The following is a 12,859-nucleotide window of genomic DNA, read 5'->3' as shown; positions in this document are numbered from 1 at the left end:
GATAAACACTTGGATATATTATTCAATTTTTTCTAAAAATTGATTTGATTTTATGGGATAAATTTAGTTGTAATTTCAAGTATATTTTTATTAATGAAATAGGTTTCATTAAAAAAATTGTACTAGTTGTAGGGCAAATTAACAAAAAGTAGAGTTTTACGGGGTGGGGCGGGGCTTCGTGGGGCCCCAAGGGGCGGGGATGGGGTGAGAAAGTATTCCCCATCATGCGGGGCGGGGCGGGGATGGGGTAAGATAAAACCATGCGGGGCGGGGACGAAGACCCCATCCTTCGGCCCCGCCCCGCCCCGCCCCATTGCCATCCCTAATTATAGTCTCAAATGTGCTTTTTAGGATATCCTACCCCTAATTGATATGTTATAATTAATTAAGTGCCCTGAAAATGTCCGTGATTATAGTCTCAAAATGATGGCAAATTAACTCAGGGCATTGGATTTCTAGTATTGTTATGGACATGTACATTGGGCACATATGCTTCTACAAATTTGGCAATTTTAGAATGCAGCTCTTCAAATCAAATAAACCACAGTGGGGGGATTTGGATTGTCAGGTTGAGCCCAAACCATTAGGAGCTTTTGGACCACAGCTTAAGATTATTCATTTGAGCATCATTATTCATTACTGTTAACTTTAATATTACCTTTTGAAACATTTGTGCCAAAAGGCCCAAAACGTTAAAAGGCACAAAGCTAATATTTTAAAAAATAATAACAAAGAAACACTTAGCTGTTGAAAAGAGGAAATAAAATGAAAATAATAATTTTAAAATATTCTTTTCTTTTCTAAAAATTTCAAATTTTCATCTCTCTCAAAATTTGGAGGAATTTCTTCCATTTTTTTTTCCCTTTATGTCACTCTCAATTAAGGTTACTTATATTCCATTGTTTTTCATTCATTTGTTTTAAAACATACAAACAAGGTTAGTTAATTTCATTTAATTCATTTCATTTCCATTTATTAGTTAGTATCATATTTAATAGATTTTTTTTAATGAAATTAGACTGAATGCTTGAATTAAATAAATTTGAAATTTAAAGAACTCAAATGAACTCAAAAAAAGTTTCACAACCAAAAAAAAAAACACTCAATGCAGGTGATGATGCCAGTGCCACTCTACAAGAAACTACTAATACAAGAGTCTGTTTGATCCATATTTTTAGTTTTGTGTTCTCAATAACTGTATACTAAATATTTTGAGAAATTGTTCTAAAAAATGGTTTTCTAATATTTTTCCATCCCAAATTAATACTTGTTGGACACATGTTTTCTATTGATTTTTTTTTTTTTTTTGAGTTCTCAATCCCGATATATATAACAAATATATATATATATATATATATATATTCATTTCAAGTTTCGATGGAAAAAACTCTACACAAATTACATAACACAATTATCAAAACTAAACAAACAAAAAAAATTCCAAACGAGAGAGACGTTCTACTTTGCACTAAAAAAAAAAAAAAAAGTTGTTTAGAGCATCCACAGCCCAAATGCTATATGGCATATGTTGAGATATTTTAGCATTTCAGCCTTCAAATGTTGCTCCAGCCGGACTTGCAAAATGTGTCAATTGTAAAAAAATTTACAATACTGCTACAGTACCATCTTATTTGTAAGATGGTACTGTAGCAACATTGTATAATTATAAATTATTATTATATTATCTGATTCTTCTCTCTCTTCCTTTCTCATTCTTTCATTTCCCTCTCTCTCTTGTCTTCTTCTCTCTTGTTTGTTCTCTCCTCTTCAGACCCAAAACCATGATGGACATGAACGCCACCACCAAACCACCATGGCTGGACTCACTGTCACAGGCCCCACCACAAGCCACAGTCAAGGCCACCGCAAGCCACAGTCAAGGCCACCGCAAGCCACCTGACCCAGCCTCTCTCTTCTCTCTCATCCCCTCTCTCTCTCGCCATCGGTGCCAACGCCAAGCTTCTCGTCTTCTCCGTGGATCGTGGTGGGTTGTGGTGGATTGTCTTCTCCGTGGATCGTGGTGGATCATCTTCTCCTTGGATCGTCTTCACTGAGTTCTGGATTAGGTTTTTTTTTTTTTTTTTTTTGGTTGTTGCTGTGATCGATGCTTAAAGGAATTGGTTTGATTTTTTTTTTTTTTTTTTTTTGCGGGTTCATGGTGGTGGAGTTGGGGGTTGCCGTGGTTTGGTTTGATTTTGTGGGTTGCCGAAGTTTGTGGCTGGGGTTTCAAGCAATAGTTTAGGTATATTCTAGTAGCAGGTGGTTGTGATTTGGGTCTTGGGTTTTTGTTTTTATTTCGGTTTAGGGATATATTATTTTATTGTGTGAAAATATTATTTTAATGTGTGAAAATATTATTTTAATGAGTAGAATAGGGAAATAAAAGTTGAGATGCTGGGAGTATTGTAAAATTGTATTGTATAATTGATAAAGTGACTTTTTGAGATGGTAAAATAGGATGAGATGAGAATTTCGGTTGTGGATGCTCTTATAATTACAAGAATGTGATTGAGGTGCAGTTTGGATACAAGTTCATGTCCACGTTTTGGCACTGTAGCGCGTTTTCAGTTTTTTTTTTTTTTTTTTTTTTTTTTCTTGGACACATCTGGCATTGTTTATTGTTCATGAACAATAATTTTAGGCTTATGAACAGTAAAAAAAAGAATGAACAGTAATTTTTCATACATTAAAAAATTATTTTGTTACAATGTTTTCAATTTTCAGTTTTCAGTTTCAGTAAAAATAAGTTGCATCCAAATGGACCTGAGAACATAAAATCAAAAATAGAAAACACCTTCAAGGTGCTTTCAAAAAACTCTCCACGGTGATTCTGGAGAACCATATAATTATCTAAAATCTATTTTTATAAAGGGCAGTTTTTATTCGATATATTTTCTGCAATCACACTCTGTCCAAAACAACTGAAAACTTGACTTTAAATTATGTTTACAAGTTTAAAATCATGGCTTATTGTTTACAAGTTTAAAATCATGGTCCGTGTGTATTTGCAACACACAGTGTGAAACGAGTTTTTCTTTTTCATAAAATGGGTCCCACTTTTTCTATTTATGAAAACAAGTTACGAAACAAGCTCCAAGAACACAACAAGGGCCGTCTTTGGGTGATAGGGTTGCTCTAGGAACCAAGGTAAGGGCTCGAGGTGTTAAGGGTGGCAACAATAATGTGGGGGTCAATATTGTGGGGGGCTAATATTGTCTAAAGAAAATGATATAATTCCTTTAAGTTATCTATTTTTTGTTTGTCTTTCGTGTTAAGCTTATTCTTCCATTATTACTTTGTGTAATATCCCCAACAATAATTGGGAGAAATAGTGTCTGTTTAGAAACATCTTATTTAATTGAAATTGAAATTTTTTTACTGAAAGTATTATAGATAAAACTAAAAAGTAGCTAAAATAGTATAGTGGATCCATGAATAGTACCAAAAAATGTAATGAGACCCATGAACAGTACCAAAAATAAGATGAATAGTATCAAAAATAAGATAAATAATAAATAAATAAAAAACTGACTTTTTAAGCCAATATCAAACGCATACATAGTGTAGATGCCAAATTGACTTAAAAAAAATGGTATCAATTGAGTTAACTTGGTAAAGTGAACGTTTTTATCTTATATCTTTCTTTCACATAAAGATAGATCCCACATGTAAATGCAAGGCCGGCTTTAGTCCTAGGCCACTTAATTCATCGTCTAAGGCCCCTCTACTAGATAGAGGCCTCCAAATTTTGAGGCGAAATTTGATATATTTAAAAAAATAAATAATAAAATCTGGAGATATATGAAAAAAAATTAGTTTTACATTTTTTTTCCTAATTTTAAGAAGTCTCAAAGAATTGAGTAATGTTACAAATAATACAACTTTAAATACATGGGTCTTACAAATACGTGTTACTAATTACAATAAATAATTTAGACAGAAAAATGTTAGAAATACTATAAATTTTACTTTAAAACCTTTATAAATTGATGTGACAATTAATATGATTTGAAGAAGTCAACAACTTATTAAATGCATTTTTAAATTACTTTTTGTAATTGATAATATCATGTTGTAAAATTTATAATATTTTTAACATTATTTATTCAAAAATTGGTTTATTATCTTCTTGAACTTTCACTAATCACATTCATTGCTATATCGTTTGTAAGTTTTCATTGCATGCCGCATGCCCCCCTAGCTTTTTGAAAATTTCAGTTACCACCTTAATAAAATGATAAATAATAACTAAATTGTATATAAATTTATTCCCACCCCCCCAAAAAAAAAAAGAATTTGAGGAGGAAAAAATGATACAAAGAAAAAAAAAATCTAGTCCATTCCTTTGCTGACTCCTACATTTTTTGGGGGTAAATGATCAGCCCCTCAAATCCAAACACCAAAAATATCTATAACAAATCCCCAAACTTGGAATTGATCAGTTGAAGACTATTAGTTTGGTTACTTGAAAAAAATACCTGGAAAAAAAAAAAAAAAATTCCTTTCTTTACACTTCAACGACTCAACAATCTGCTTTGTTATTGTCGTCCGCTCCGCTTCGCTCCAACCTCCAGTAAATCTATCTTCCCTTTTCTCTCTGTTTTGCTTTGTTATCTGCTGGGATCTCCCCTGTTTGGATAATTTGTTAGGGCTTGTAGATGACGCCAGTGCATCAGTTCATGTTTTATTAGTGACTTATGGCTGGCACCATTTTCTAATATTTTATATTATATATTTTTGACTGAATATTTTATATTATATTTAATTTGATAACAATGGTTACTGTTTACATTTAAAATATGTTTATATTTGACAAAGTAGTATGTGTAATTATTGAATGATTGTTTAATTGTATATAAAATAAATAAGTTACCATAAAATTTAATGGGTAAATTGCAAAATATATCTTTAAAGTTTGAAGTTGCTTAGATTTTACATCTTAAAATTTGAAAATTTTGATTTTACATCCTAAAATTTGATTCCGTTAACAAAACTACAAACAAAACTACACCCTCAATTAGTATGGGCTGTTAAGTGACAAGTCATCACGCTGACTTGGTTTTATTTATTTATTTGCCAAATCAACCTTAAACTACCCGTTTAGCCCAAAACTCAACACAAAATCTGGAATTTTATAAGATAATGTTTCACCATCTGAACCTATTCCCAAATCAAACAACAAACCCACCCCTGAGTTTCTATTATACTCATCGTGAACCCCACTAACCCAGCAGCCACAGTGACAGCAAGATGATCTGACGATTAAGAAAAATTTCTAGGCAATCCACCATGTCTGTCTCGGCCATCAGATGAAGAATTATGGTCTAAATAGAAGAAGTATCAGTTGAGGATTAAAAATCCATAAAATAAGTAGCAGAAGTGCATGCAGAATATGGCTATGGGGAGAAGCCAAATGGAGCTGATGGTGGTGTGGCATTGAAAACGAGTTGGTCATCATCAAATTTACAGGCTTTGCTTGTACTATTGTGGGTTTTCTTTCTTTCTTTATATGCGAGAGTAAGACGAATTCAAGTGCTAGTTTGGGAGAGTGATGCTGATGCCTCTATATTTATATAAGCCCTTGCCTTGGCTGCTGGGTTCGTGGGGCACGATGAGTAGAAGAGAACCCTGGGATCGGTTTGATGTTTGATTTGGGAATAGGCTCATTTAAGATAGTGAAACGAGATCTTATAAAAAAAAAAGTTCCAGATTTTGTGTTGAGTTTTGGGCTAAACAGATTGTTTAAGGGCTAATTTGAAAAAAAAAAAAAAAAAAAAAAAAAGGTCAGCAGGATGTTTTGTTCCTTAATAGCCAAAATTAGCTGAGAGTGTAGTTTTGCTAACAGAACCAAATTTTAAGGTATAAAATCAAAATATTCAAAATTCATGGTATAAAATTCAGACAATCCTAAATTTCAGAGGTATACTTTGCAATTTATGCAAATTTAATTCAAGATAAATTATAAGTAGTTTTAGTACCATAAAAAAACATTGAACACAACTTTATTGAATTAACCACCTAACCCCACGGCGTATGTTACTCTCTGGGAGAGCCTTTCACCTCTAGGTGTTCCTTTTCGCTTAGTGCCTGACGGCACTCTATGCTTCTTGACTCTGTTTTCTTATCTTTTCACCTTTTGCCTTGCCAATTACTTTCTTTTTCTTCTCTTTGCTTACTTTGTTGCGTCCGGTCTTGTCTTTTCTTCCTTTTCTTGTTGCGCCCTGTCTTTTGCTACCTTGTTTTGTCCGGTTCTTTCTCTGTTCTTTGGTTCTTGTTCTTGTTTTCTTTCTCTCTTTGACTTCTTTATCTCTCCTTGGCTTTCGTCTGGTCTTGTCTTTTCCTGGTTCTTTTTGGCCTTTTTTCTTTGTGTTTTACTGTTGCTTGCAACCTTTGGACTAAAGGGTGGTCCATTAGTTTCGTTTCACACTGATCTCATGGATGATCCTATTTTGTCAAGAGAGTTTGGATGGACAGAAAGTAGTGAGTCAGACGTCAGTGATGTCCCTTTTGCTAGTGATGTTGACTCTGATCTTCAGTCTAGTGAAGAGGATGAGGTCCCCTTTGCTAGGCATGGCCCTCTATTAGAAGCTGACCTTGAAGAACTGTGCATGCAGTGTGAATTCTGGGGCCATTGTGCAATAGGTTTTATCTTAGATTATAGGAGGTTCTCGGTTTCACATCTACAGCATCTTATCAGTGTTGCATGGCGAATCCGAGGTGCTGTTAAAGTTGTGGGTAGGGACTCTTCATTTTATATTTTGCATTTTGAGTATCTAGAGGATTTGAACCATATGTGTAGTGAAGGGCCTTGGTCAGTGGATGGCGCCCTGCTTGTTTTGGAAAAATGGAGACCAAATCTCGTCATCAGCAATCTTCAGGTGAACTACATAGCAGTTTGGGTCCAATTTCATGGCTTACCGGTGGAGTATCAATATCCAGAGTTAGCTGAGAGAATGGGTCAATGCATGGGTGTGTTTGAAAAACTGGATTGGGAAGATCGTCTGCCTTGTAATATTCGTTTCATGCGTGCCAGAGTTCGAATAGATCCTTGGTTACCGATGGTCACTGGGTTCATGCTGCGGTTGGATGATGGCTCAAGGGTTTGGATTCAATGCAGGTATGAGAGAATCCACAAACTCTGTATAAAATGTGGTATAATCGGTCACACTCGGGGTCAATGCACCCACAATATGGATGATATTGAAATGATGCTAGTCAGACAGCGGTTTCGAATTTAGAGTTTTCAGCAGGTACAATTTCGATATGATGCTCTTGAACCTCACTTCACTAATAACCTTCGAGCGTTTTATAACCAGAGAAGACGTTGGACTACTTAGGTTCGCTTTGGTAACCTCTCTGACCCCAACCACTCTCCACCCCACCCTCCTATAAACTCCCCAGATGACCATTCCCACCAAAATTTTTACCCTGATCCTGAAACCCCCCCTCATGTGTCTGCCCAACATCATACGGTTGCCCCGCCTCCGCATGCAAATCATCCCCCAGCAACAGTGCATGCAAACCTTCACTCTACTATAAACTCTTTAAACTTGGACCATGACACAATCCCTACCAATCCCCCTGATTCCCCTGTTTCTCCTTTGAACGCACATGAAGCCTTATCACCAAGACATGCCAATCCCCTTTCACCCCCTAGGCCTAACCTTGCATCTACTTCCTCCTTTTTTGTGCGACCACCCTGGGTACCTCCAGCTTCATCTGGCCTTAGGTGGACCTGGATAGGTCAGGATGGCCCTTTTCTTACAACAGGGGATTTTAGAGAGACCAACCATGATTCCTCGGAGACTGAGAGTGAATCTCTCACTGCAACCTTGTTTAATCTTGATAGCCTTAATGAATCTAGGCCTAAGGTCATGTAGGGTACAAGATGGACTAACGGTCAAATTCCAGAATCTCTAGATTCATTTGTTCAACCTTTGGTCCATAGAGTTAAAAGGGGCCGACTTAGATTTGAAGTGGGTGATTCTAGTCTCGGCCCAAGACTGTCTAGGCCGCATGCCCATTCTCACAATGCAGAGAGGATGCAAAACAATTTGAGTCATTTGGGGCTTGATGGTGGGCTTGATGCTAATTCTGTGCTTGATGGCCCAAATGATACCTTAGGCCCACACCAGGCCTTTGATGTGGAACCCCAGACTCAGAGTGACCCTGAGGTAGACACCTTTGGACCTGACCTTCATTCTCCTATTTCTACCCAATCTGATCCTGGCCCAAGACTTGCTATTCAGGGTAGTCAGTATTCAAAAAAGAGGTTGAGGAAGGAGTTTCACAGGTTTAGCCGTAATCTTAGACAACGTTTGTTATGTGGCTTCTTTGCCAAGAGGGATAATGGTAGTGATCAGAGGATTGATGAAGAATTACGGGAGGAAAATTCAGGTCAGGCTCATACTATTGCTCAGCCACAGGTTGGTTCAAGCTCTGCACATCCAAATGGGTTATGGGAAGCTGTCCCTGATCAGCTTCCCCAACAACCATGAGGATTCTCAGTTGGAATTGCAGGGGTTTGGGCAAATCCTTTGAAATTCGACAATGTCAGAAAATTGCCCACGAGTCTCGGCCTGATATTTTGTTTTTAATGGAGACTCAACTTGTGAAGGACAGAGGCAAGTTGATATGGGAAAAATGTGGCTTTTCTGAGGGTTGGGAATTTCCTAGGACTGGCTTAAGTGGTGGGTTGCTGCTTACTTGGATGCCAAAACAATGCCTCATCATCAAATACGAGTCAAAGCACCTTGTTCACACTGATCTTGTTGACAACAGAGGTAACCCTCTCTCTATTACTTTTGTTTATGGCAACCCTATTCAATCTCATCGAATTGAAGTATGGAACAAACTTAGAAGTTTTAAATCTATCTCCCACCCAAATTGGTTATGCATTGGTGACTTCAATCAGATTCTTACTCTGGAGGATAAATTTTCTTTCCACTTGAACTCAATCTCAGGGGCTGAATCCTTCCAACAAGTGATTGATGACTTAGCCTTGTGTGAGTTGGTATCTTCCGGTCAGAAGTATACCTGGATGAATAGGAGAGAGGAGGAGGATTTTGTAATGGAAAAACTTGATAGAGCCTTTGCTAGTATAGAGTGGGTGAATTTTTATCCCAAATATGTTCTTAGGAACCTCCCAATTGTTAGGTCTGATCATGGCCCCATTTTGTTGGACTGTGAGTCCTTTCCTCCCTTTCGGCGTAGACCTATTAGATTTGAAAAAATGTGGCTTTCACATCCTTCCTGCAAGAGTGTTGTGCAAAAAGCCTCGCATAATCGAGTTAAGGGTTCAAGAGCTTTTCAATTACGGCACAAGCTCATCAATGTTAGGGATGAATTCCAAGTTTGGAATAAGGAAGTGTTTGGGAAGGTGGAGAATGAGATTCATATGAAACAAAACCAACTTAAACTGGTGCAGAACTCTATCTCGTCTCTTTAGGATGTTAAGAGGGAGGCTGAGTTGAGGGAAGAGTTGGAAGTTTTGATGCAAAGGGAGGAGATTATGTGGGCTCAGAAAGCTAGGAGTGATTGGGTTCTTTTTGGGGACATAAATACTAGGTTTTTCCAGACTGTTGTAAGGCAAAGGCGAGTTCGGAATAGAATCATGCAGCTAAAAAGGGGAGATGGTAGCTTTACTGATGACCTAGGGGAAATTGAGGACATTCTTGCTCAGCACTTTAGGAATGCCTTTGAGGACAATGTTCCTTTATCTTATGACCAGATCCTTGCTGAAGTAGGAACTCTACCCTTACCTCAATTGTCTGCTCATCAACTCTCTTCTCTTGATCGGCCGGTCACTACTAAGGAAATTGAGGATACTGTTTTCCAGCTGGGATCTCATAAAGCCCCTGGTCCAGATGGTATTCCTGCTTTTTTCTATCATGAGTACTGGAGTATTGTCAAGTTTGATGTTTTTAACACTGTCCTTGCTTTCTTCCATTCAGGTTCTCTGCTTAAGTCTCTCAATTCTACTTATATCACTCTCATTCCCAAAGTTGCTTGTCCTGATATTGTGAATCACTTTAGACCTATTAGTTTGTGTAATGTGATTTACAAGATTATCTCTAAGCTTCCGGTTAATCGTCTTAAGCCTTTTATGGACTCTCTTATTACCCCCTTTCAGAATGCTTTTATTAAGGGAAGGAATATTTTTGATAACATTCTCCTTGCTCATGCAATCTTTGATTTTCTTACAAAAAGAAAGAGGAGGAAAAAGTCTTATGGAGCTTTGAAGATTGATATGACAAAGGCTTATGATAGAGTAGATTGGAAATTTTTAAAGGCTGTGCTTACTTCCATGAATTTTAGCCAAAATTGGATACAGTGGATTTTATAGTGTGTCACCACAGTCCAATTTACCCTTCTTGTGAATGGAAGTCTCTCTCAAACTTTTAAGCCCAAGAGGGGCCTCAGGCAAGGTGATCCTTTATCACCCTATCTTTTTCTGTTGTGTGCAAATGTTCTTTCCCTTGCCCTCATTCAAGCTGAGCAACATAATAAGATCCAAGGTATTAGAATTGGTAGGAATGGATGCACCTTCACCCACTTGCTGTTTGCTGATGACTCCCTCTTGTTCTTCAGGAGAGATGATAAATCTATTGACAATATTCAATGCATTTTACAGTGGTACTGCTCTATTTCTGGTCAGAGCATAAATGTTGCCAAGTCTGATTTGTTTTGCTCTTCAAATATGCCAAGAGTTGAGCAAGAGAACCTAGCTTCGACCTTAAAGGTCAACCTGGTGTTGGAACCTAGCAAGTATTTAGGTTTAAATTTCAAACTTAAGGGCAAGAGAGTTGTTGACTTTCATTACTCGGTGGATAAACTCAACTCTAAACTTCAAGGATGGAAAGCTAAACTCCTTTCACAACCTGGTAGAACCACCTTGATCCATTCAACTCTCCAATCCTTGCCCTTATATACCTTTTCTTGCTTTAGGGTGCCTGAGAGTATTTGTAACAAACTTGATGCCATAACAAGATCCTTCTGGTGGGGGCATGATCAAGGGGTTAGGAAATTGCATCTGCTTAACTGGAATAGAGTGTGTCAACCTAGAAATAGGGGAGGGCTTGGCCTTAAAAAGTTTAGTTTGATAAACCAGGCCATGCTTGCTAAGCAATTCTGGAGAATTCACCATAATCCTCAATCTCTTTTAGCAAGAACTTTTAAAGCCAAATACTTCCCTAGAAGCTCTATACATGAATGTCAACCCAAGCCGCATCAATCTTGGTTTTGGAGAAATATTGTGAAACAGGATAACAGGAAAATGAAAGAGGGGAAGTGGTGGGTGGGTAATGGTACTAATATTCCATTAAACCATCCTGCTTGGTTCCAAACTCCTAATTTGCATAACCCAAACCTTATCACAGGTACTGTGGCTGACTTAATTGACCAAGCCACTCACTCTTGGAAACCTGATCTTGTTAGATCCCTGTACCCCCCCTCTATAAGTTCTGAAATTCTAAGCATCCCAATCTCTAAGACCGATTCTGTGACAGATTCTCTTATGTGGAAGTTTTCAAATTCAGGGGATTTTAAAGTTAAAAAGGCTTATGAGATTCTTTTGGAAGATGCTAATATGTCAGCCAATGCAAGCCTTAGACCCCTTGTTATCCCTGATGCTGTGTGGAACACTTTATGGAAGGTTAGACTTCCCTTGAAAATTTGCAACTTGGTCTGGAAGATAATCCATGATAGATTGCCAACATTTCAGACTTTAAAGGGGAGGGGAATTCCAATTGCTGCCCTCTGCCCCTTTTGTGACTGTGATGAGGAGTCTACTAGCCATCTTTTCCTTCATTGCCATTTTGCTAGAGCTTGTTGGTATGGTTCAGCTCTAGTCCTGCATACTTCCTCCCTTGGTCCTATAACTGTTCAGCAGTGGATCATTAATTCCATTAGTAGACATCAGAGATTGGATGAGAGTGACTTGGAATCTTTGCAGCGGACTTTCATTACTCTTTGGGCTATCTGGAATCATAGAAACCGGATGATTCATGAGGGAGTTACTCCTGATCCAATGAATGTCATTTTAACCACTCAAAATCTGTTTTGCAGGTACCATGAGATCTATCAAAAGCATTACTGTACTGAGCATAGGATATCTAGGCAGAAAATTATGGAGCAAGGGTTTCAAGGGCAATGGAGCATCATCCTCAAGGTTTCTGGCGTCAAGCATAGAAGAAAGAAAAGAGCTGCATTTGCTTATGAGGCTAGGAACGGGCAGGGTACAGTGGTGTTCTACGGATGCAGCAGTAGTGCCGCTAACTCAGTCCCAGTTGCTTTGCTTGAAGGTCTTAGAGAAGCAGCTGTAACAGCTTTTAGGCTTCAATACAACCAGATTTTGGTTTTGAGCAATTGTAATTTTTTGGTTCAGTTGTTTAACACAGGCCAAGTTCCGGATTGGGAAGGAAAAACCTTGTTTGCTGATCTGCAGTCCTTAAAGCAAAGGGGTATTTGTCTTTCCTTCCGTTGGATCCCTGCTTTTGTGCTTGTTAATGTATATAATATGGCTGTTATGGCCTCCAGTGCTCCCATGCGCTTTCAATGGCCGCAGCACCTAACGTTGTAGTGCTCTATTTCCTGGTTGTTTATCAAAAAAAAAAAAAAAAAGCTAACTTATAATTTTTTTTTACTGAAGAATTTTGTCAATATTCTTGACCCTGTCACTTCTCTTTGCACTAAGTTCCTAAAGTAAAATAAAAAGGTAACATGCTGAACGCCATTGGACCGATTAAATTTTAGTCGTTTTGTCATTTTATATTTGCATTTAGCACCGTGCGTAGTAGGAGTGATTAGATCAAGGGTTTCCAGTCCAAACCCAATCCCATAAAGTGGAGTTCAGAATTTC

The 12,859-nt window shown here is 37.6% G+C and overlaps 1 protein-coding gene across 1 annotated transcript; it reads left to right on the top strand.

Moving 5' to 3' along the window:
• Positions 1-8,494: 8,494 nt before the first annotated feature.
• LOC115965033 lies at positions 8,495-12,580 on the top strand. Its single transcript, XM_031084242.1, has 3 exons — positions 8,495-9,352; positions 9,449-10,270; positions 10,634-12,580. Exons 1-3 carry the CDS (start codon positions 8,495-8,497, stop codon positions 12,578-12,580), a joined length of 3,627 nt encoding a protein of 1,208 aa, XP_030940102.1.
• Positions 12,581-12,859: the final 279 nt, after the last annotated feature.

The sequence above is a fragment of the Quercus lobata genome, chromosome 10 (assembly GCF_001633185.2).
Source record: "Quercus lobata isolate SW786 chromosome 10, ValleyOak3.0 Primary Assembly, whole genome shotgun sequence".
Classification (NCBI taxonomy): domain Eukaryota; kingdom Viridiplantae; phylum Streptophyta; class Magnoliopsida; order Fagales; family Fagaceae; genus Quercus; species Quercus lobata.
The sequence above is the reverse complement of the archived record's forward strand: the minus strand, read 5'-3'. Positions and strand labels throughout refer to the sequence as shown.

Coding starts and splice junctions, on each gene's coding strand:
- LOC115965033 (XM_031084242.1), top strand. CDS start 8,495: ATGAGGATTCTCAGTTGGAATTGCAGGGGTTTGGGCAAATCCTTTGAA. Junction 9,353..9,448: donor ATGTTAGGGATGAATTCCAA/GTTTGGAATAAG, acceptor TCGTCTCTTTAG/GATGTTAAGAGGGAGGCTGA. Junction 10,271..10,633: donor TGACAAAGGCTTATGATAGA/GTAGATTGGAAA, acceptor TGCATTTTACAG/TGGTACTGCTCTATTTCTGG.